Below are 24148 nucleotides of genomic sequence, written 5' to 3' on the forward strand. Positions count from 1 at the left end.
TCACTCTGTTTCATTGTGCTCAGTTCTTCTGTCTGGCCCAAGAGTCTATCCTGTCGTTTATTTCCTATTGATTTGGCAACTGTTGTAGAGCACCTACTCTATGCTAGGTATTAGGAAATTGTGATGAAGCCACACATTGTTTCTCTCCTTATAGAAATTCAACTGTAGCGTGGAAAATGGAATTTGAGATGAAATGTGAGTTGGAAGTGAACTGAGAGCTACGTCACAGACGCATTTTCAGATGGTGAGGAAGCCAGTGTTAGGGAAGCCAGGCTTATTTGGAAGTCAGCGGGGTTCTCTTGAGAAAGTACTGTTGAAGAGAAAAATCTAAATAAAGGTGTCAGCTGAAGTAAAGAGTGGGAAGGGAAGAGAATGTTGCGGGAGGTGGCAGAAACGTTTTGAGAGCACAGTCAAATCGGAAAAAGTGAATACTAACAAAAACAAAGCCTCTTCTTGGCATGAGCAGAAGATGTCTCTGTTGAATCTACTTTGTTGGTGGCCTGTGTTATCAAAGGGGAATAGCTGCAAGGTTCTCCTTGCCCTCCATTGTCAACTCAGTGCCGATGGCTCCCCTTTCAGCAACACTAGTGAAAATATCATCCTTGAAATCATAAGGATGGGTATGCAAGTCTACCATGCATTTGAGTCTGGTTTTATAAAAAGTGGTTCCTTCCTGATTTTCACATATGCTCTTGTTCAAATGACACACTGTCATTCCACTTTGCCAAAGGAGGCAATGCTGTGTTCATGCATTTGAGTCTGGTTTTATAAAAAGTGGTTCCTTCCTGATTTTCACATATGCTCTTGTTCAAATGACACACTGTCATTCCACTTTGCCAAAGGAGGCAATGCTGTGTTATAGCTCAGCCAGACAAGGTGGCACACAGCTGTTAGTCCCAGCACTCAGAATGCTGAGGCAGGAGGATGGTAAATTCAAGGCTACCCTGGGCGATACAGCAAGTTGTAGCATGGTCTATGTTCTATAATGAGAACTTGACTCAAACTCTCCCACTTCTGCCCTCCGCTTTACCCCAAATCCATTCTTCTCATAGAATAGCAAGCAAATCTATGGTATGGAATACTATGTTGTGCTTATTGACCTTTCAAGCATGTTAAACTGTCCCCCGTCCCCGCCCACAAATAAGGTCTTGTGTGTATCTCTGGCTGCCCTGGAACTCTCCATGTAGACAAGAATAGTGCCTTAAATGCTTTCTTACTTCCTGGCAGCTTCCTGTCATTGACCTCCATTACCAGCTATAACTACATCCCATCTGCACCCAGATGGAGCCCAGAGAGCTGTATCACCACTGTTCAGAAGGACAGGAGTCAGAACATGTCTCTTTTCAAATGACCTAATTGTTCAAAGTAAAGGCATGTTGAAATAGAAACACTGGGAAATCTAGTTATTTTACAGTCATCAAAATCAGGATATATTTCAACTCCAATTAAATCATTTTATCTTTCTAGCATTTATGCCCAAACTAATCAATCAGTTTTTTTTTTCCTTTTCTTTTTCAACTTTATGTTTGGTGCACTCAGGGGTAGACTTACAAATAAATGTATCAATATAAATATCTAGTATTATTAATTTTTAAGTAGAGATTATACATTAGTATGCTAGAAATGGTATTTCAGCATAATTTTCTTTAAAGTTATGAAAACTAAGAATTTACATAAAAATTCCTCGAGCTCCACATTGCCCTTTTATGCAATGAAGTTGACCCATGAAATGTGGCACCATTAGTTCATGGGTTTACTTTGCCAAAAGCTTTTAATTTATCCCTAAGAACATTTTACATACAAAATTGTCAATTTTTTCAGTCACAAACACTATGTTTTCCTCTGTTTCTGTAGTCCACAAATTGGATAAATAAGTTCATGTCTCCCTTCAGAGTAAAGAAAGGGCTCATTCAAAAATATTTTACAAATATCCAAGCTAGTATTCAGTGTAATTTATTTAAAAAAATGAAGAATTTGGCTTGGGGGAGGACTTAATTAGTACTTTCTTCTAAAGGACCTGAGTTCAACCTCTAGAACCCACATTTTAAATAAACCTTAGTGACGCATCCTTGTGGTCCCCACACGGAGGAGGTGGAGACAAGTGGGTCCCCGAGGTTTGTTAGTGAGAGGTCAGCCAGAGGCCCTGTCTTTAAAAAGGTGAATGGTTCCTGAAGATAGCACTCAAAGTTGTCCCATATCCTTTACGTACCCCTGTTCACACACATGCCCCCTTACACATACGTGTTCCTGCACACACATGAACATACCCACATACATTTCAAAAAAGAAAAGTGAGTTCTTACGTTCTAAGAGCTGATTCTGTTTGTCTGTTTGTTTGTTTATATTCTTTCTCTTTTTCCCCTCTAGTAAGCAACTGGATTTTAAAAATACAGGCCCTCTACTAAGGGAATTTAAGGTTTTCTTGAGGCAGTGTCTCATGTAACTAGCCTTAAACTATGTAGGAAAGGCTGCCCTTGAATTCCTGATCCTTCTACTTTTGCATCTAGAATTCTGGGTTCTAAGCATGTGCCACCAAATATCACACATCTAAAGAAAGTTTGATAATTTAATTATGTTAAATACTCATGTGTTCGTGGAAGAACATCTTAACGTCGTTTTAAAAAGGAAATAGTGCATGGAAACTTGTCTCTCTTGCAATGAGAAAAAGCTCTTAAGGAAATGCATGGCCCAGAGCACAGCCAGCTGATGGCCAGCTCCATTCTAATTGGTGTATGTCTAAAGGGAAAAGTGTTCAATAGACAACCCGGCCAGATTATCTGAGCACTTCTTCCTGGCTCATGCAGTACAGCTGTGTCTGTAAGAGGGATCTGAAATGTGAGGCTCCAGACAGCCCAGTCAAGGGAGTGGTGGTGTACTCTCGTAGCCCTGGCATTCAGGAGGCAGAAACAGGAGAGTCAGGAGTTCAAGGTCATCCTTGGCAACACAGCTATGCTGAGGCCAGCCTGGGGTACTTGAGACCCTGTCTCAAGATCAGATCACTTTGCCACCTGTGTAGTCTCTGAATACCAGTTTCCCACCCGCAAAATAGATGGTGATATTTGTCTTTTAAGATTGTGAATATGAACAAGTTCAAAACATACATGAGACACTTTTAACTAGAAACCGCCATAAAAGTTTTTTATTTATTTATTTATTTATTTGTTTGTTTGTTTATTGAGACAGAGTTTCTCTGTGTAACAGTGCTGATTGTTCTAGAACTTGCTTTGTAGACCAGGCTAGCTTTTAACTTACAGAGATCTGCCTGCCTCAGCCTCCAGGATTAAAGGCTTGTGCCACCACTGCTCAGGCAAAAGTAATTTATAAAGCCAAGCATGGTGGTTCATGCCCTTTCCAACACTTGCAAGACTGAGGCAGGAGAATTACTATAACTATGAAACCAGCTTGGGCTAAGAGTGAGACCCACTATCAAGAAATATAAAATGAGATAAAATCAGTTCAGGCTTATAATCCCGGTACTCAAAAGGCAGAGGCAGGTAGGACTCTGCGAGTTCCAGACTGACCAGATCTACATAGTAGATGCTAGGCCATGCAGGGTGATACAGTTGAGACAGGGTCTCCAATAGCTAAAGAAGAGAAACAAAATCATGGTTTACAGGGCTGTTAAGATGGCTCAGAAGGCAAAGGTGTTTGCCACCAAAGCTGACAACCTGAGTTCAATGCCCAGTACACACAGTAGAAGAACAGTAACTCTCAGAAATTGTCCTGTGACCCCCTATGAACGTTGCGGCACATGCATGAACACACACACCTAAGAAGAAGAAAATAAGATACCAAATGTATATCAAAATGTGTATCAAAGATATCAGTAAGAGAGTCCACAACATCTAGTTTATCTTCCTCTCCTTGCTTCCTTGTCACATGTTTATGTACTTCTAGAAGAGCCTCCATTAGTAGAAAGATCCCTAGACCTATTGCTCTCTAGGTTACACTAAATGGATCCTCAGGAGGCTTTGCTGACAGATCTTCTTGATTGGCCCTACGCCAACGGGAAGTGAATAACGGCCATGGTCAAAAGTCTCCTTTCACTTATTCTAAATGTAAAACCTTCTGCTACAACCCATGCCTGCTTTCACAGTCTATCCCCAAAGCTCCTGGAGAATTGGCAGGTTAGCATCCCTGCTCCCCCTTCTCACTGCTACCAATATCTCCAGCTGCAAGACAGTGTTCTTGCACTCAATCAACATCTGACCCACTTCTGATCCTACAGCAAATGGGATTTCCCACATCCTTGGTTCAAAGAAAGGAGGAGCACCCACCGGCCCACTAAAGATTCCTAGAGCTAAGGAGCTTCCAAGGAAGCGCAATCCTTCCTGGCCAAGGGAGAGGGAAACAGTATCAACACAAGACTGCCAAAGGAAAAGTGGACGAGGACGAATAATACAAGAGAAAAGACGCTGGACTCACAGGAAAGTAAAAAGTGGGGAATGCCTGGGTTTTGCTACTTCAGAAGACTGAGAAGGTGGCCCACCCCGTGGCCCTCAGTTTAACAAGCAAGTTGGCGCCATCTCTGAATAAACACTTTTAAAAGCTTACAGAACAATGCGGAAGGGATGGTTACTAATTAGACGCCCTCTTCCAGGTCTGTAAGGTGGCTGCTGGATATACCCTATGCAGGGTAGTTTTGTAACCTTGTCATGAGTATTTTTAATTTTTAATCGTCGGGCCAAGTGAAGATTCATCTTTTAGGTTTAGAGACGGGTATTTTTAGCTTGAGCGTTTGGGGTCGTCCTTATGGTTACGTTGTGGCTTTCATTAAACAGCCTAGGAAAGCTCTGGCAGTCCTCCAGCCCTGGGCAAACACGTGTGCCTGCAGCCAGTGGCAGTGCGCTGTGTTTCAGCACCGCCGCCTGTGGAGAGCGCCTCACCGCAGGGCTGGGTCAGGGCCTCTCACCCGTTCCTTCTCCCACCTCCGGCGTACTTTCCCCGAGTCCTAGGAAAAAGCACCCCCAACTTCTAACTTCTCAATTCCTGCTTTTAAAGTGACCCCCGCGTTCTTCTCTCAGGGCTCTAAACGCGCACACACCCTGCGAGCAGCTTCCGAGCCGCGTGGCTTTCGTACCGGTGGCGAGAAATCTCCATACTGCGTGGACAATCATCTGCTGGACGTTACACACGCACCCAGACGCTGGGGCTCCATCCCTCTCGCTGTACACCCCAAACCTCGAAAACAAACTCGTGAAGACGCGTCCCTACCCCACTCTCGCGCACTTCTACACATCCATCCTCACAATCAAGCTACAAGGCTGCCGAGTACCATCGCCGCCCTGGACAGAACGTTGGCCAACTTGGACCCGGATCCATCTCGCCAGCTCATGGACCACCTCCCGCAACAGCCGCCCCGCCCCCTCTCCTTCCTAGGCAGCCAGGGCCAAACCTGGGCTGGTCAAGGGGTACCCCTCGCCATCAGTCAGGATTCACCGCTCCGGGCCACACGCAACCACAACCCCCAAACATTTGTCCCTGTGCCTCCAGGAATCGCCGGCCAAACCCCAGTCCCTGTCACTGGTGTGTCGTGTGCGAGTGTTTGTGTCTCCGAGGCACATTTAACTCCTTCAAGATTTCTGTCTATCCTAAACAAACAGCACGTTATCTCCAACCCTCTCCTCCTTCGCACCCCAACCACTGCCCCCATCCCTACCCTCGCCCGCAAAGTAGTCAAATCTCCGCACCGTCGCGCTCCAGGGCTATAACTCGGAGCCCCCACCCCACCCCAGAGGACATTCACCCCCCACCCCGAGCCCCGCACCTCCCCCACCCCTGGCCCTCGGCGAGGCGATCTGGCCCCAAGCTAGAGAAGCCTGGAAAAACGCAGCCTGCGTCGGCTCTCGCTAGCTGTGATCGCAGGGGCTGACCAGGCACCAGACAGATCAGCAGGCGCACCCCTCCGGAGGGGCGCAAGCCTTCCTGCCCAGTCGCCCTGGAAAATCCTGATATTGGCGAGAGTAGAGCAGCGGAAGCAGCCTCCGGGGTGGGCGGGAGGACTCACCGAACATCTGAATGTGCCCTTTAGTGATGGGATTGAAGCTGCCGCAGGCCAGCAGGATAACGTGGGTCTTTGTGGTCTCGGTCATGATGGGAGTGGGTCCCTCGCACTGGTCTGGAGGTTGCCTCTTTTTGTGTCTCGATATGTCTGCAGACGGAGAAAGGAAGGCGAGGCTCCGGCGGTGGATGCTGTGGACTCCAAGGAGCCGCTCTAGACGCAAACCGCGTCACTCCCCGCCTCCCTTTAACGCTTGCAACTCCGGCGAGATCCGAAGCTGCTTTTGTATTGCTCTCCTCTCAGTACTCAGTCCCACTTCCTCTCTAGCTTCTTTCGCGTCACTGGTCCTAGTGCCTGACCCTATCATTTCTATCCCCCTCATCCCACTTCACTGCATCACCCCATCTTAGTTTATCTACATGGCAAGAAGTGGTAGCAAACCCAGAGCCTCGCATGCTCACAGCATGGTGTGTGGGCTATGTCCTGCCTCCTTCAGATTTTGTTATCCTATCTCACTCCTTTTCTCTCCCTGTCTACATTCCCTACCATATCTAACTCCAAAAATGTCTGAACTTAGGAACTTTCTTTCTCACAGCAGTTGTTCTTTTCAATAGTCTTCATTTCGGACGTTTTTCTCCCTTACTCGGTGATTCTAAACTATTGAAAGGAGTCCAGGTCTTGACCCGTGGCTACTAAGAAATAGTGAGGGTTGAGAGCCCTTCTGTTCATGCTGGTTCTTTGTGTGGATTGAAGCAATGACGGATTTGAGCAAATATGAATGAGGAAATCACCAAGACTAGGTCTTAGGAAACTCATGTTCGGTCATCACTTTATCCAAACTGAGACGGTTAAGAGTCCATCCTTATTCCTGGAGTGTTCACCCTCTAATAGATGCTGTTATGAACCCCTCTGATAATAATACCTCTTCGTTAAGTTTATGTTCTACTGGAGGGAGGTTGATAATAACCAGAAAGAAAAATAATAGGTACAATTGTGCAAAACATAATAAATGAATTAACTCATTCTCTGACAGAACAGATTGGACACAGGGGTGGTCTGAGAAAGCCTCTCTGGGTATATGGCATTTAAGGTGGGCCCATGTGCCCAAGGAGTTGCTAGTATGGATATTTAGGGACAGGATAGGGCTTCCTGCGCTCATGAACCTGAAAGGAAGCCCATGGAACCAGAAGTCCTGAGCAGGCTGGAAACGAGTAGAGAAATGGGTGCCGGTCATCACACGGGGGTGGGATAATGGGTCAGGAGTTTTTCTGAATCACTAACTTGTAGCGGAATAACAGAAAGAAGCCTTGAAAACCTTTAGGCAGAAGAGTGTTGGATGATTGACATTTTTATGAGATTTCTGGCTGTTGGGAGGAAAGCAAATGGGAAGCTGGGAATGTGAGAGGAGGCTGGCAGCCACAGACAGATGGTACTGGCCTGGGACTTAGGGGGCTGGCAAGGGATGAGGCTAGGCAGTGGCGGGAAAGATAGGGTAGATTTTGTGGTTTTTAATCTTTGTAGATGGATATAGAGAAGTTTGGGAATATGCCTTAAAATAGGGGGGAAGGAAAGGTTTGAAGGATGGTCAAATGTGTTGTTTGGATGCAATATAGAACCAATAATTAGCTTAGTGATTCAGAAGCAAAAGTGTTGCTTTCCCAGGCTTCGAGTTTCTAACAATTCATTGCAAGAGTCTGCTCTCTCCTTCCATGTGTGGGCTCCAGGTGTTGAACCCAGGCCATGAGACTCTGTAATAAGTACCTCTGCCTGCTCAGCCATCTCTCTAGCCCTTAAATAAGAAATAAAGATTTCTTAATTTCTGCTGAATAGTAGATCAACCTCAGCTATGAAGAAATTTTCCAGTTTATTACTTTGTACATATGCACATGTGTATACGCACACATGTGTTACAGCACTACTATAGAGCTCAGAGGACAACCTATAGTAATAGATTCTCTCTTCCCTCCCTCAGTGTGGGTCTTGGAACTCAGGCCATTAGCTTTGGTGACAAGTGCCTGACAAACCATATTACCCGCCCCAAGTTCAATAGAAGAGTCTTAAGAACTAATATAATTCACAAAGAAATTTGTAACTTTTCTAGCATAAGATGCAAATTAGTGGGGCAGAAAGAGCAAGAGATTTCATAAACTGGGCAATTAACATAATTATATAGTTAAGCAATAAATATTTATTGAATGCCTGCCGTATACCAAGCACTGATTTAGGGGTTATGAACAAAATGAAGTTCCTGCTTTAATTCAGTTCACACTCTTGGCAAAAAAACAACAGACCATTAGAAAATGAATAGATGCATTAGTAACCAGATCATATAGGAACGTAAAGCGAGGGGAAGGAACAGAAAAGGAAAGAGTCTTCTCTCAGAGGGGCCGAGGATAGACAGGCTCTTTGATGAGATAGTACTGGAGCAGGAACTTCAATCACACAAAAGGCCATGTTGCATGAGCCTTTGGGGATGCACATACAATGCAGAACGGGAAGTAGAAAGGGGATGGGGAGTGAGAGTGTTTAGGGGTGCTCAGCACACAGCAGCAGTGTGGCTGAGAAAGGAAAACCGTGGAAAGGGTGGGGAATGACCAGCAAAGTAGGACAGGGCGCCTAAAGCCTCGGGGGGCTTTCAGCGGGGCTCTGGTTTCCTCGGTGAGAGAGTCGGGAAGCCTCCGCAGTGATTCTTAGTAGAGAAGTGACATGAGCTGGCTCGCATTCCGAGAGATCTGTTTGGAAGGAAACATAGATTTTAGAGTCGTTAGTCTGGAGTATTTTTAAAGTCATGGGATTGAATGAGGTCACCTAGGGAGGGGCAGATATAAAGACAGGAGACCCTCAGATGCAGCCCAGAGTGCAAGTGAATAACAGTAGCTACATTCACCGCTCATTCAGAAACCCTGGGACTATGCACTGTTTAATTTACTTCACATTTTATGAGTTTCTGAGTGCATCCCGTTTCAGGGAGGAGCATTTGGAAGCACAGAGAAATGAGTGATCTGGGTTCAGACAGCTGGTTTTTCAAAGCCAGTTGCACACACTGGTCATTTTGACCAAAGGCTCCACTCTGCAACCAGCATTACTCTCTGTTTGCTTTGCTTTTATGCCAGAGCAACCACATTTGGACATTTATTTAGTTTAGCTTTATTTTTGTTTATTTTTTCCTTTATCCATCTTTTCCTTTCATTTTCTGGGGGAGGGGTGGGAGGATAGGGTCTTGTGTTATTCAAGCTTGCCTTGAACTGTCATGGAGCTGAGGATAACCTTGACTCCTGAATCCTCTGCCTCCAGTTCCTACGTGCTAGGATTACAGGCATGCACTACTATGTCCAGCTACCAGCTACTACTACTACTACTACTACTACTACTACTACTACTACTACTATTATTATTATTTGTGTGATGTGTGTGTGCATATTCCATTCATATGGGGGATCAAAATTGGTTCTTTTCTTATTCCTTTATGTGCGTTCAAGGACCAAATTTAAGTTCCCAAGTTTGCATGGCAAACACCTTTTTCGACTGAGCCATCTCACTGCTCTTTGACCACAAAATAAAGATAATAGCATCTACTAAGACCCGAAGATGTGCTGGTCATTGGTGATGTAGGTAGAACACTGAGTGCATACTGACAGTTAAGGAGAATGCTTAGGAGAGGCAGGAGGGAAGCAGGTTTATAAGCTCAGTCGACATTCTCAGCCTTGTAGGCTACGCCTTAACTAACAGTTTAAATTCTAAATTTAGAGTATTAACCTAACAATGTCTCTTTTAAAAGTCCATTTTATAAAATAATTAGTAGTTTAGGTTTATTTATTGGAGTGGGGTAAGACATGCATGCAAAAAAAAATCAAAGGACAACTTGTGGGAATGAGTTCTGTCCTTCTGCAGTGTGGGTTCTGGGGATGGACCTCAGATCATCACGCCTGGAGTGCAAGACTTTGCTTACTGAGTCATCAGACTGACTCTGTAATATTGTCTTTCATTCTTCATATTCTTGAACATATTCATATTTGCCTAAAAGGGCTCTGGAGTTAGAATGTGAAAAGATCGTGGCCAGGGATAAGAATGTAGCTCAGTTGATAAGGTTTTCATGCTGCATGCATGAATCTCTGGGTTTGCTCCCCAGCATGACATAGACTGGGTGTGGTATACATAGTAAGTGCAAGTTTTAGGCCAGCTTGAGATATATGAAACTGTGTCTGGGGGGGGAAGGAAAAGGAAAACACAGAAGGCAGGACGTGGCTTACTTGCTCAGCCACTTGCTAGTTAAATGGCTTTGGGCAAGTCTTTCATTGCTAAGCCTTTCTTTTCTTAAGTGGAACGGTGCCTATTTCTAGGCTGTTAAGATAGCTACTATAACCTGCAGTAAGACTGCCTAGATCCTGCCGGATAAACACATTAAAATTCATTTAGAACTATTATCCATAAGATGCATTCTGTGGTACATGGACTGTTTCGCGATGTGGGTCAAAAAAAGTGAGTGGAGGGCAGTTTGCTTGCTGTTTGTTAATTTAGTTTTGCTTAAGGCATATTGTCAATTCTATGCCAAACTGCTTGATATAAAAAATGCAGCCATTGTTTTTAGAGTGTTTTTTTCTTCTATCGGTAGCTATAAAGGATGTTGCTAAATGAAGCAAGCACAGAAGAGAATGGGTTCAAGGGTGTGCCAATAATCTGTGTACCAACTAGTAAAAGTAAATAGACAGGGACAGTAGTATTAATAAAGACTTCAACACTGGTTAATAAGATCCAGAAGTGGGGGAAATTCCAGACTTAGGGATACCACTTCTCATATAATGTTTATGGTGCTCTATTTCTAGGGGCACTTATTTTAACCTAAGTAGTATAATTTGGTCTAATGTTTCAACTTTCCAGTCGCTGGACATTGCTTTAGGCTGAAAGGGAGTCAGTTGTTCTCCACTGCAGGCTCCTTGCAATCTGCTTCAACCAGAGAGCTTCCAAATGGCTCACGAAAGCCTGTTCCCCCAGCACTTTCCTATGTAAATCCCATCCTGGTAGGGCATGTGTACTAGGCTTGATATGAAACATGCGTATGTAAAGTCAACTCAGGCACGCTCATCGATCTCCTTATTTATTTAATGAAAATTAAAGTGTATTTTCTTTTTGAAATAGATTTTTAGACTTATTTTACTGTTAATCCTATTGGTGTGCACATGAATAGTGGTGCCCAAGGAGGCCAACCGGCGTCATACATCCTCCTAGAGCTGGAGCAACAGGTGGTTAGGAGCCATGTGACATGGGTGCTAGAAACTGAACTCTGGTCCTCTGTGAGAGCAGCGTGTGCTCTTAACTGCTGTTGAGAGCATCTCTCCAGTCCTGTTTCATATTCTCATAACAAATAACTCTATGTTTATGAAGCTGACTTCCAAAACAATACTAGGGATCATCTCTTGCAATGAGAATAAAAAGGTCTACCCAAAATGGGGCTCCCTCAGCTCATGGGCCAGGCCATAATACCAAATGTTTCTGTTTTTCTGGTAGAAAGGAAATCCGATCCTGAGGAAGCCGTGAGTTCTTGTGGTTCTGGAGCTGCACCTTCTCCTCTGTGCTCTCCACTTCTCTGCATAAAGAAGGCTAACAGCATTGCAATTGTGCTCCTGTTTCTCGACAAGCAATCACCACTACTTCATTAATGTGATAAAAATGTTTCTGTTGGGTGGTGGTGGTGCACACCTTGAATCCAGGCACTTAGGAGGCTAAGGCAGCCAGATCTCTGTGAGTTCAAGGCCAGCCTGGTCTACAGAGCAAGTTCCTTTTTTTTTGATTTTTTTCGAGACAGAGTTTCTCCGTAGCTTTTGATTCCTGTCCTGGAACTAGCTCTTGTAGACCAGGCTGGCCTCGAACTCACAGAGATCCACCTGTCTCTGCCTCCCGAGTGCTGGGATTAAAGGAGTGCGCCACCACCGCCCGGTTTACAGAGCAAGTTCTAAGACAACCAAGGTTACACAGAGAAACCATATCTCAAAAAAAAAAAAGCAAAAACAACAAACAAATAAAAAACCCACAAGTTTCTACAACAAGAGTCCCCTTTCTCCAGTTCCAAACTCTGCCTCAGAGCTCACTCAGGCTTATAATAGTTCTAATTGTTCAAATCCCGTTTCACAAATAAACAATGTTCCTAAATTTAAAACCTGGCTTTCGGTTAAACACAGCAATATTGCTGGTTCAATACTAAAAGAAGGGAAGTCCTCTGTTCTTTACAAGCCCTGTCTGCTAATGAATTTCTCCATCAAATTCGGGTATTTGCCAGTCTTTTTCCCCTGCGTCTTTCAGATATCTGTGATAGTACAAACATCACTTTGCCAGGAGGCTGAAGATACCAAGACTTCTATTTCTATTTCTTTTCCCAAGAGCAGAAATGGAGCTAGAGAAATCAGCTCTAAGAGACTTGGAAAGAAATTTAATTGATTAAGAAGTAAAATTATTCCCTGAAATGTCATCTGAGAATATCTCTGCCTCCTGCCTTGAAGTCAGTCACCAAAATGGAAAACACAGACTCTGGGGAGTAGTAAGTCAAGGACAGGGAACTTAAAATACAGAGTATTTTTCCATTAGGTCAATACTTTGTGCTGTTAAGTCAGAACTAACCTATAACTTCACCCCGTGACTGAGCATATTCGAACACAGCTGCAGCTGCTGGGCCACAGGGGTAACTTGCTGGTAGTAACAAAACTCACTGCAGAGGAAACAGAATATTAGAAAGACATTGCGTTTCTCAATCTTCTGGTCTCAATCTTTAGAATTTATACTCATCCTATGCCCCGGAGAGGTAGAACAAACTTGGCAGCTGCACACTTCCAGATTTTTATGTCTGTTTGTATTACCCAGAGCTTTGCAGAAGCAAATAACAGAAACTCGAGAAAAGGTTTAGTTCTAAGAGGGAATTTTGATCTATGAGACTGAGCAATCTAAGGGGTGTTTCTAGCTTTAGGCATAGGGTTCAAATAGCCGTTTATTTTTGTATGTATGATGTATGTATGTATGATTTTATGTGAGGCAAGATCTGACCCTGTAGCCCAGATTAACCTGAAGCTCATGTTATACAGTTCAGGCTAACCTTGAACTCATGGCAGTACTCCTGCTTCTGCCTCCCAAGTGCTGGGATCTGCTCCTACACCCAGCCGGGATTTAAATAATCTCAAAACTCTATTTCCTTTTCTCAGCATCTCTCGATGCTTTCTTCTGTGATTGCTTTATTCTCGGATACAAGACCTGCACATAAACAAAAAATATTAAGTATTAAAGAGACTCAAGAGAAGTTGCTTAGTGTTGACCTGATTATGTGCCATCCCTGGTCAGTTGCTGTAACTATAAAGAGGAAATATTCTAATTGATCAGCCTTATCAAGAAGGCCAACCCCATCCAAAGAGTTTAGACTGAGCAGCACTTTAAGAGCAGAGTTGAGATGCTTGGCAAAATTACATCCCCACTGTCACAAGAATAAAAAAACATCACAACTATCAAAGTATAATCAAACCCAGAAAACACCTTGTTGCTATCAATTAGCTCTATTATCAAGCTAGAGAGATGGCTCAGCAATTGCAAGCATGTTCTGCTCTTCCAGAGAATCCACATTCAACTCATGTCAGGCAGCTCACTGTAACTCCAGCTTCATGGAATCTGACACCATCTTCCGGCATCTCCGGGCACCTGCATTTATGTGTACACACAAGTGCGTGTGCATGCATGCACACATACATACACACACATGTAAAATAGATTTTTAAAAAATAATTGGGTTAGTGTTTACAATTTTTAGGTTTATTTTATGTATATGGTTGTTTTGTCTGCATGTGTAGTACCTGGTGTTCTAGAAAGCCAGAAGATGGCATCAGATCTCCTCGAATTGGAGTCTCAGATGGTTGTGAGCCACATGTGTGTGCTGAGAATTGAACACAGGTCCTGTGGAAGTGCAAGCAGTGCTCTTAACTGCTGAGCCATCTCCCAGCCCTTGTACAGTATCTCTAAGCAACACTGAAGAGCTAGAGAGCCACCAAGGCAAATGCACCATCCTTTTCCCCATCCAAGCTTGGAATTGGAATAATGTTAAATAACTCTGTGGGCATGTGCTTCCAAAGACCAACAGACCAGACAGCACAGTTGTCCTAAGAAGACAACTGATTAAAAGATTTTTGTTTCCTAATTAAAATGTGTACACCTGTAATCTTAGCATCTGGAGTGAGGCTGGGGTTGGAGGATTTCAAGTCTGGGGTATATACAGAAACTCTGTCTTTAAAAGGTCAATAAAATATCTGGGCACAGTGGTGCATGCCTTTAATCCTAGCACTCAGGAGGCAGAGGCAGGCAAATCTCTGTGAGATTGAGGCCAGCCTGGGCTACATAATGATTTCCAGGTCAGCCAGGGTTACATAGTGAGACAAAAGGAATCCATGAGACAAGATTAGATGAATGAATAACTGTAACAGAGAATAAAGAAAGACAAAAAAGAATATATAGATCATAGCCAAGGGCATACTTTGCTTTCTACCAATTACCTGCTGGATGCTTCCAGAATGATACCACTGTGTCTTTCTACCACTCCCCAGTTCTTTTTTATTAAAGTCTGGTTAGACATCTTTACTCTTGGCTATTGCCCACACTCCAGCCAAATATCTTCAAAAGGATAAGTGTGATTATTATACCACTCTCTTCTGGCTTTCAGTCTTCCAGGAGCTCAGAAATACCCTCAGAGTTAAAGTCAAACTCTTTTCAAAGTTTGGAAACCACCTTTGCAACCTGGTTCTGCATGGCATCCCATCCTCGCCTCTACTCCTTTCACCCCAACCACACAGGGAGCTGCTCTCAGTCCTCAAGTGTGCCATAAAGGAGTAAGGTGTGGCGGCGTATATCTCAAATCCAGTCTGACGACCATAAACAACTTTTTCAAACAATATAGTGATTAAGTGGCAAAGATTGTCCTTGAACCAAGCAATTTAATGTTCTACTTTCTGTTTTGTCCACTACTATATCTCTAATATGTCTAATGTCTATCACAGTTTGACACATAACAACAGTTCAAAACATTTTATTTAATAAACAAGGGATTTTTTAAATTATGACTTGAAACAGTCTCCTGGCATATTTTTTTAAAATACCTCCTCTAGATGTATTAAAACTTAAGAAAATGCGGGAAAAATTTAATAGTCACAATTATGTAATACTGGGAACCTCTTTCTTCCTCTGGCAAGTTCTCTGTTGAGCCACTGCTCTGTTGTGGAATATAGATTATATTTTTATTGCATAGGTTGGCATCTGTTCCTAAAGCCTCCTTTATGTGTTCTTGAAGGTTAGATGGCTAAAAATCTTTGAAAGTTTGATTTTCAGCCTCCCTTGCAGCTAGATTTCTGAACACTAACTAGATTGTATCAGAAAGTTGCCTTTGATGTGATTTAGAAGGTATCCTGAGGTGGAAGTTGTTTTTCTATTGCTGTTGTAGATAAGTGTTTGAGGTCAACATCTATGTGCCAGTAATTGCCCAGGTAATGAGCACTGAAAGGCAATTTTGACAGTTGACTTCTGTAGCTATGGTGTGTCCTTTAATATAATTCCAGTTTCTTTATCCCTTTTATTAGCACTTAATTCATTGTTTTTAATTCCTTTCTTATTAAAATGCCTAGTTGTGCCTGTTTCCTGAACTGATACACCCTCTTGATTGCTGCTTCTACTATATCTACTTTTTATGCAGTGAAGATAAATATGAAAATGGAGTTATTTTGTAAATGTAAATGTGTGATGAATGAAAAACCATAAATCAGTAATTTGGATAATGGGCGGAAGAGTTTTAGTGTTTGTGCATATGTGCACTTGTACATATGCTTCAGGGTCAGGGGATAGGGATGTTGGAAAGGATGGATCCAGCAGAATGATAGAAACAACTGGAAGGAGAGTGAGGAGATGAACAGAACACCCTAGGATTCTACATGAGAATAGCAGAGCTGACTTGGAATTAGTAATAAGCTACTATTATTAACAATGTGGGGCAGGTGAGATGGCCAGCAGGTCAAAATGCTTGTCACACAAATCTAATGACAGAGTTCGATATCTGGAATCCATGTAAAGATGGAAAAAGAGCACGAGCTCGACGGAGTTGTCCTCGGACCTCCACACATGCAGCACAGTTCAATCATGTCCAAGTATAAACACATACTATAATTCACAATTAAAACAGAATGGAGTCCATCAGTACTGACATGAGCAGAGATACCATAGTGCTCACAGTGCTCAAGCACATAAGCTAACTCAGTTGACTTTACAGTGACTCGGTCTATGAGCTGCACCATCAGGTCCTGTACAGATGCTGAAGATGAAGACAGAGGAAGGCTTGCTTAAGGTTTCACCTGGGTCAGACCCAAGTTCCAGAGCCCTACTGCAAGCTACTGGCAACAGAACTTGCTTTTGGCTTTTGAATAAGTGAGGTTGGGTGTGGTAATATACACCTCTAATCCCAGTACTCAGGCTGAGGCAGGAGAATTGAGAGTTTGGAGCCAGCCTGAACTGCATGGTGAGACTCTGTTTTAGACAAAACAAAACAGTACTTTAAAAATATGTGGAAACTAAGGAATTTAGGCTGTTAAGGACAAGAGGCATGCTGGGTATACAGCCTAAGTACAAAGGCTGCTGGGCCCTAGTGCAAAGACCCTTACTGTTCTTGGGACTAGAAGATACTCTCTTTGTTCTTTTCCTATGTCAAGTCCCAGAGAAGAAGGGACTAAGTGGTTGGTCATGGAGCTAGGAAGCAAATTGAAGACAATTTTTGTGTTGGATGACTAAAAAAATTGACACTTTGAAAATAATCTAGGAGTGCAAGTGACTTGGTGCCCCATACTAGCAACTTTCTGCTTGAAAATAGGACTGAAAATTTCTTGGCTCATTAAAGAGGAAACTAGGGAAAAGTGAGAATAAGCCGGGTTCCAACTGCTACTAACCTAAAGAGGACAAACATCCTTTGCAGATTGGAGTTGTCACTCATGATGAACAGACACCTTCTTTCCAAGGACGTACGCTTCTACATGGCTTCCTTGTTGTTCCCACACGTGTTATCTTGGTCATTCCTGCTTTAAGTATGATCCAGGGAGGAACCTTTTTGAGGGGGTTGGGAGAGCAAGATGCTAATGGTGTATAACAATTTCCTCTGAATTTAAACTTACAAATTAGAGGGAAGCTTACTGAGACTCAGAAAGCAAACAATTTACCAAGCTCTGAAAATAAACAACTCACAAGTCTCAGAAAAGTCCTGAAACTTACATGATTCACAAATCCTTTCCTCAAGGTTAAAAGCAGTGAGGATAGCTGGAGAGACTCTTCACCTGTGGGACTGCCTGTGAGGCATTTGGAAGACCTCCGGGGATTCTGCTGTCTCAAGCTGTCACATGCTGAGGTGGGCCTTTGGTAATGTAGCCGCTTCTGAGTCATCCATGATCCTGTAAGTAACACTTCACCTGTACTCTGTTGGTAATCCCAATGAGTCCATTAGTTCACCAAATTGGACTTCAGTGAAATTACTTGTTGTCAGTGGCTTGGGTGAGCAGATGTTTGTTCTCATTTCATGAGGAAAAGTCACACAAGTGCCCCTCATGTTCAGCGTCAGAAACAAATAGCCTTTCAAATGTAGTTTGGAGGAGAGAAGAACAAGCAATTAGCCATTTAGGAAAACCAAAAAGAGCTGGTTCTCTTTCCTATTTCCTCTGTCTGGAAAAGGAAGATAATCCATGACAAACAGGCATACCCTTGCATCTGGGCCCAGCCTCAGAATTAAGGGAAGATGGAAACACCCCCTTAAGGTGATTGTATAGCTAGGCCTCCCCCTTCTGTCGGGTCTGCTGCCATCTGACTTGTACTAGCCTCTTTACCAGCAAACCCAGGTGGCAGTCACTCTTGGTTAATAGAGCCTGGAGCTTAGCTAGGTAGAAAAGAAAATACAAGAAGGAAGGGAAAGCTCACTCTGCCAGCAACTTGGAAAAGAAGGTGTAAAGAGGATGTGGTGAACCGGGAGAGTCTGAGATTAAGAGCTACATGTGTGTGTGCATACACAGAAATTTCTGAACTTAAGTTCAGATGTACGCTGGACAGAGGGCATGACAGCATATTGGATGGCCACAATATTATGCGTATTGTCAGTCTTAAGACAGACAGATGGTTTGTAGTTACTTAAGCTGAAGGCAAAGAGATATTTCAGGCCTGTAAACTCAAAAGTTCCAAGATTTCCTCTTGCGAAGCAGGTGGGGAGGGGACTTTGGGTTAATGTCGTTTTCCTAAACACCCAGCAGCCTGCATAGGAGAGGTGGCCATGCGATTTTCTCCCTACATTTTTCTAGACAGGGCTCATCTCACTCTCCAGACCAGGGCAAGGAAACCAGTTTTCAGGGGCAGAAAATGAAACTGCGGGGAGCCTGAGAGATGAGATGCTTTTTGATTTTTCTCTTTTCTCCCTGCGTGTGTCCGGGAGAGCTTTGCAGAGATTATCATCACAGTTTGCAAGTGAGGAAAGACATCAAGAGTTCAAATAGTCTGCCTAAGGTGATCCAACCACCCTGCATGGCAGAGCCAGGGCCTTAGCTAGGTCCTCCTGAACCCAGGACTTGTTCATGCCAGGAGGCTGCAGGCTGCCGTTGGGAAGGGAGACTTGCCTCAGAGTCTAAGGCTCCTCTTGGGGCCCCAGGACTCAGAATGCAATGAGGCGGCGGGGGGGGGGGGGGTCCTCAACTGTTTGTTACCTTTGAGAGCTCAGACATGACAACTAGTCTGAAGGGGGGCAAATAAAACCACTTCTGTGTCAGCCCAATTGACACCTCAATGACTTCAGCTGGAGACCCCCCATAGAGCTCCAGTGGCACAAGGGGAAGGGGCACAGCACCGGAGTGGAGAGTCAACACTGCCTCACTCGGCCATGGCCTATCCCCTCACTCACCTCTGCTGAGGCCTCTGTTGCCCACTCAGCTGTGGGACCTAGAAGTTACACAGCAGAGAGACTTCCTAACAGAGGGAAGGGCAGACCATTTGTTCTGACGGTGCTTTAAATCTTCCTTTAGGCCAGTAAAGTGGCTTCCAGAATGATCTGAGCAAATTCATCACTACGGAGCCATCATTAATACATAGTGGAGCATTCATTTCCCTATATGAATGCGCGGAAAGGGTACTTTGAAGTAATCAAACTTGGAATAATTAGAAATGATGGGACTTTTGCTTTGTCAGTCTCTCTGGAAATAGTGCAGGAGCCAGAATGTGAATTCAAATTAAATACACCACCAAAAGGCGGTGATTTCACAGTGCTGCGGCAAGAAGCTTGCCTTAGCAGCAGCCCTAACACATTGCTCCTCAGGCTCTCACCGTTTTGCTCTTTGGCTCTTCAGGACATGGGGAAGACATGAAGCACTTTTCTCATGCTGCTGGAATTCATTGTCTAGGAACTGGGGCTTGGCTGTGAGTGTGTGTGTGTGTGTGTGCGCGCCTGTGTGTGTGCGTGTGCACCTGAAAGCTCCCTAATAAAAAAAAAAAGCAAGCTTGAGCAAGACAAAAGTTTTTTGACATAAATAGAGGAGGTTTGGTGTGCACATATGTGTGCTTGCTTTGAACAGAGGGAAGCAGGGAGGGGTAGGGAGGGAAGAAGGAGAAAGAGGAGGATGAGGATAAGAAGAGCAGGAGGAGACCGCTACTTTGGGGATTAAGTAGCTCAACAGTGAAAGCACTTACTGCTTTGCAGAGGACCTGGGCTCGATTCCCAGCATCTGTAAGTGCAACTCCAGGAGATCCAACACCTTTCTGACCTCCATGGACTCTTGCACACACATTGTACGTACACATACACTCAGGCACACATACACAGAAAATGAAGATATTTTTAAAAGATTTCAGCACAGGAAATTTGGAGGCACACATTCATACCACAGCAATAAGCTTTATTTATTTATTTATTTATTATGACAGAAAAATTCTGGGCAGATAGTTTTTTTAAAAAAAAACATCAGCATAGTCAATCTCAGAATATCTCAATTACACTGTCTTGTCTGTGGACACTGGTTTCCATAGTACCAAAGTAGATGCAGGATTGGGTCAGGGTCAAGATGGTTCACCTGACTTTACTGTGTAGGCTCTAAATCCTCCAACACAGCTGTCTAAACCGGTGTTTTGAGCTTATCAATCATCAGAAAACAAACATGTCTAAAAATGTGGCTGCTTGAAATATATGGCAGACATGGACCTTCCCAGAAGTCCCAGCATTAGCCACAGTAGTGGTCCATGTGGTGATGGCCCGGACAGGAGTGAGAGTCAGCCGTGAGTTATGATGGGCTCACTGTCAGCTCTTCGCTTTCTCACTGGCACGCCATTCTAAGTTAAGGTAGCCAAGGTTGCCCTCTCCCTAGAAAATGCTTTGTAGTTCTACATGGCTGAGCTCTTTCTTGCTACGTGGCTTTTGTAGAGCTACAGTGATGTCGTCTTTGCTTATCATTTATGCTTCTACCTTCTTCCAACCCTTCATTCTTCTCCAGACCATCTGTTTCTCTTCGCTGTGAAACCACAGCACTAAATTTGTGACAGCACAATCATTGCCATGGCAACAGGACATGGTTCTCACCATTGGATGCTGATTTCACTCTGACCAAAACCAAGCAACAACAGTATGAGTTACTTTTCTCATTGTTGTGACCAAACACATGTCAAGCAGCAACTAAAGGGAAGTTACTGGGTAAGCCTGTAGTCTGAGGGGGATACAGTTCACTGTGCTGGGAGAAGTGTGGTACTGGTTGCTCCATGGTGGCAGGAGCATGATGTGAGTGACACTGGCTCCCTAATCAGGAAGCAAAGATGGGGCATGCGATAAGACTGAGCTGTAAAACCTCCAAGTACACCCCAGTTGCCCACTTTCCTCATCAAAGTTCCACCTCCTAAAGCAGGGGTTCTCAACCTTCCTAATGCTGCAACCCTTTAATTCGATTGTGGTGACCCTCAACTGTAAAATTTCCCTTGATACTTCTTAACTGTAATTTTGCTATGGTTACGAATCGTAATGTAAATATCTGTGTTTTCTGATGGTCTTAGGCGACCCCTGTGTCAAGAACCATTGTCCTAAAATTCCCCCAACTCTAAAACAGCGTAAGCAGCTGAAGACCAAGTGTTCAAATACTTGAGCCAGTGGGGCATAGCTCACACTCAGATCACAGCTGAAACTATTATTTTCTGAGAGTCTCTAGTCTGTTTTTTCTTTGCTATTGCTATTGTTCTGTGTTTTGTTTTTGAGACAGGGTCTCAGGTAGCTGAGGTTGGTCTTGAACCCCTGATCCTCTTGTGTCAGTTTCACACATACTGGGACTATAGGTGTGTGCCATTAGCCTCGTTCCTTTTTGTTTTCTCTTTGAAAATTCTCCTACCGTTGACTCTGTAATCTTGGACTCAGCCTGAATATATGTTTGAATAATTTAAATGTGAAGTATTTGTTCAGCAAACAATTAGATATGCAGGTCAAAAATAATCACAATTTGGAAAGATCATAGACAGCTACCCCTTCCCCACTGTGCTCTAAAACGTGATTGAATGCGCATGACTAGCTCACAGCCTTCTGGCTTGGAGAGAAGACAATGCAGAGTCCATTTAATAGACATGAAACTTCTAAGGCTAAGAAGCAGGCTTTGATGACTGATAAGCAGCGGAAGGCAGCTGACCTAGTTCCCGCTCAGTGGTTCTCTTATCGTGCTCAGCACAAGAAAGACACAAAGGGCCTTTTCATCTGAATTCAGACTATCTAACCAGAGGAAGACAGAGGGGAAGCTTTGTTCACTTAATTGACCAATACCTGGATATTTTGTTCATTTGCTTTAATCATATATGACTTAATTACTATTTTGGGGGAAACTCTGAATCCATTTGCTACGCTGTGATATTAAATAATGGTATGAATTTTTAAAATGAACTGGTTGCAGGAGCATCAATAAAAATGTCTTATTGCTTCACTAATTTGTCAGTCTTTTAAACGGTGAAAAGAACTGTATAGTGGTGCTCTGCTGGACTTACAACATAATGTACAGGTAGTATGTACAGAAGGTAACGTTTTGTATAGGACACATACATGTATATATTGTATAGCATGTGTAGATCAGAGACAAGTGTCCTTATAAGAATTGGCCATCTTTGCCCTTTTATTTCTCTCCAGCTTTGTTGAGAATGGAGCACATGGAGGTACAGTCACGAAGGGAGAATGATGGTGCAGAAAACAGAAGAGAAGCGAAAGTAGTTCCTGTTACTGAAGAAAAAAGAAAAGGAGGAGGAGGAAGGGGAGGAAGAAGAGAAGGAAGCAGAGGAGGAGGAAGCTAGGTGGGTGACCACACCCATTATCCCAGCACTGGGGAGGTCGGAAGTTCAGGGGCATCCTCTGCAACCCTTTCTCAAATAAAAAGAGAGGGGGAAATTGCAGTGGAAAAGATCTGAAGAAAGAAAGGGATGGAAAAAGTCAGGAAATGTGAGATGAACGCAATGACTACAAAGCAGAGCCAGGACGGGAGGCAGCTCTGCACTGTGGGGCTTCAGGGGAAAGAAAGGCTTTAACCAAGTCCTGTTGTTTGTTAGCTATGCACTGTGATCAGCATCTTATGACTCTTTCCAGAGACAGAAGAAAACAAATTATTTAAAAACTCTTTAAAGACAACTTTGTAATATTTTTTAAATGGGACAAAATAGTCAGATGAACACTAAGGCTGGAGAGAGCCTAAATTCATATATTCTGCCCCTTACACACACACACACACACACACACACACACACACACACACATGCATACACGCATGCACATGCACGCATGTACGCATGTGAACACACAAATATAAGTGTACACCCTCTTTCTGGTGCAAGTTTTTTTTTTTTGTCAGTTTGATACAAGCTAGAATTATCTAATGAGGTGCTTCAATTGAGAAAATACCTCTATCAGGCTGGCTGGTAGGAAGTCTGTGGGAGTGTTGTCTTGGTTAATGGTTGGTGTGGGAGGGCCCAGGTCATGGTGAGTGGTATGCAAGTGGTCCTAGGTTGTATAAGAAAGCATTCTGAGCAAACCATGAGTAGCAAACCAGTAGGCAGTATTCCTCCATGGCCTCTACGTCAGTTTCAGTTTCTGGATTCTTGCCTTGAGTTCCTCCTGACTTCCCTTCATGATTGTGGTGGTTTGATTAAATATGGCCCCCATAGAGTCATGCGTTTGAATGCTTAGTCCATAGGGAATTGTGCTATGATGAGGTGTGGCTTTATTAGAGTGGGTGTGGCCTTGTTGGAGAAAGTGTGTCACTGTGAAAGAGGGTTTGAGGTTTTTATGTGACAGTCTCCTTTTGCAGCTTGCGGATGAAGATGTGGAACCCTCAACTCCTTCTCCAGCACCATGTCTACCTGCACACAGCCATTCCCACCATGATGATAATGGACTAAGCCTCTGAACTGTAAACCAGCCCCAATTAAATCTTTTCATTTGTAAGAGTTGCTGTTCTCTTCACAGTGATAAAAGCCTAAGTCAATGTTGAACTATAAAGCTATGAAGTGAAATGAACCTTCTCCTCCCCAAGTTGTTTCTGGTCATCATACTTTATCATAGCAATAGATAGCAAACTAACACACCCCCAGCCTACCCCCACAGACACACGATCAACTTCCATCTCTCACCATTAGAGAATGTTGGTCAGGACTCTCAAATCGGTGTTTGATTTTCTAGAACCTCTAATCTAGTAAAATTTAATTTTAACCTCACCAGAATTTAAAAAATTTTAGGTGAATCAAAGAAAATGAGTGAGAAAAAAAACAATATAATTTCCTCAGGGAACCCTAAGGCCAAAATCCATTTCTTAGACTAAAGAAGGTTAGAATATCATTCCAGAGAGCACCATAGTACCCGAAGGATAGGCTTCCCTGAGATGCAACATGCAAATTTGCTCTAATTTGACACTATTCTGACTCTTGTAATATATTGTAATTGCTTCAGAAGACACAGGACTTAACCAGATCCAGGCCAGCCTGGACATACCATAAGACTGTTTCCTAAATCCTCAAACCACAAGGGAGCGCTTCCTGTTTGAGCCCATGCACTGAGGTGTGGTTGTTAGTGTTGAAAGTGACCTGGTGTAGCGGTTTCCACGTCATTTTGCATCATCAGTA

General features: G+C 43.5%; 1 protein-coding gene across 1 annotated transcript in view; it reads right to left on the minus strand.

The window, feature by feature from the left end:
• The window catches only part of Nmnat2 (nicotinamide nucleotide adenylyltransferase 2), a 161745-nt gene extending 155529 nt beyond the window's left edge, over positions 1–6216 (minus strand). Inside the window, exon 1 of the mRNA XM_041662800.1 lies at positions 6008–6216. Within this exon, the coding sequence (XP_041518734.1) occupies positions 6008–6092 (85 nt within the window). The 5' untranslated portion in view covers positions 6093–6216. The remainder of the gene's footprint in view (positions 1–6007) is intronic.
• Positions 6217–24148: the final 17932 nt, after the last annotated feature.

Source organism: Microtus oregoni, unplaced genomic scaffold (genome assembly GCF_018167655.1).
Source record: "Microtus oregoni isolate MIOR12 unplaced genomic scaffold, Mior012 000013F_ref0000133, whole genome shotgun sequence".
In the NCBI taxonomy this organism is placed as follows: Eukaryota; Metazoa; Chordata; class Mammalia; order Rodentia; family Cricetidae; genus Microtus; species Microtus oregoni.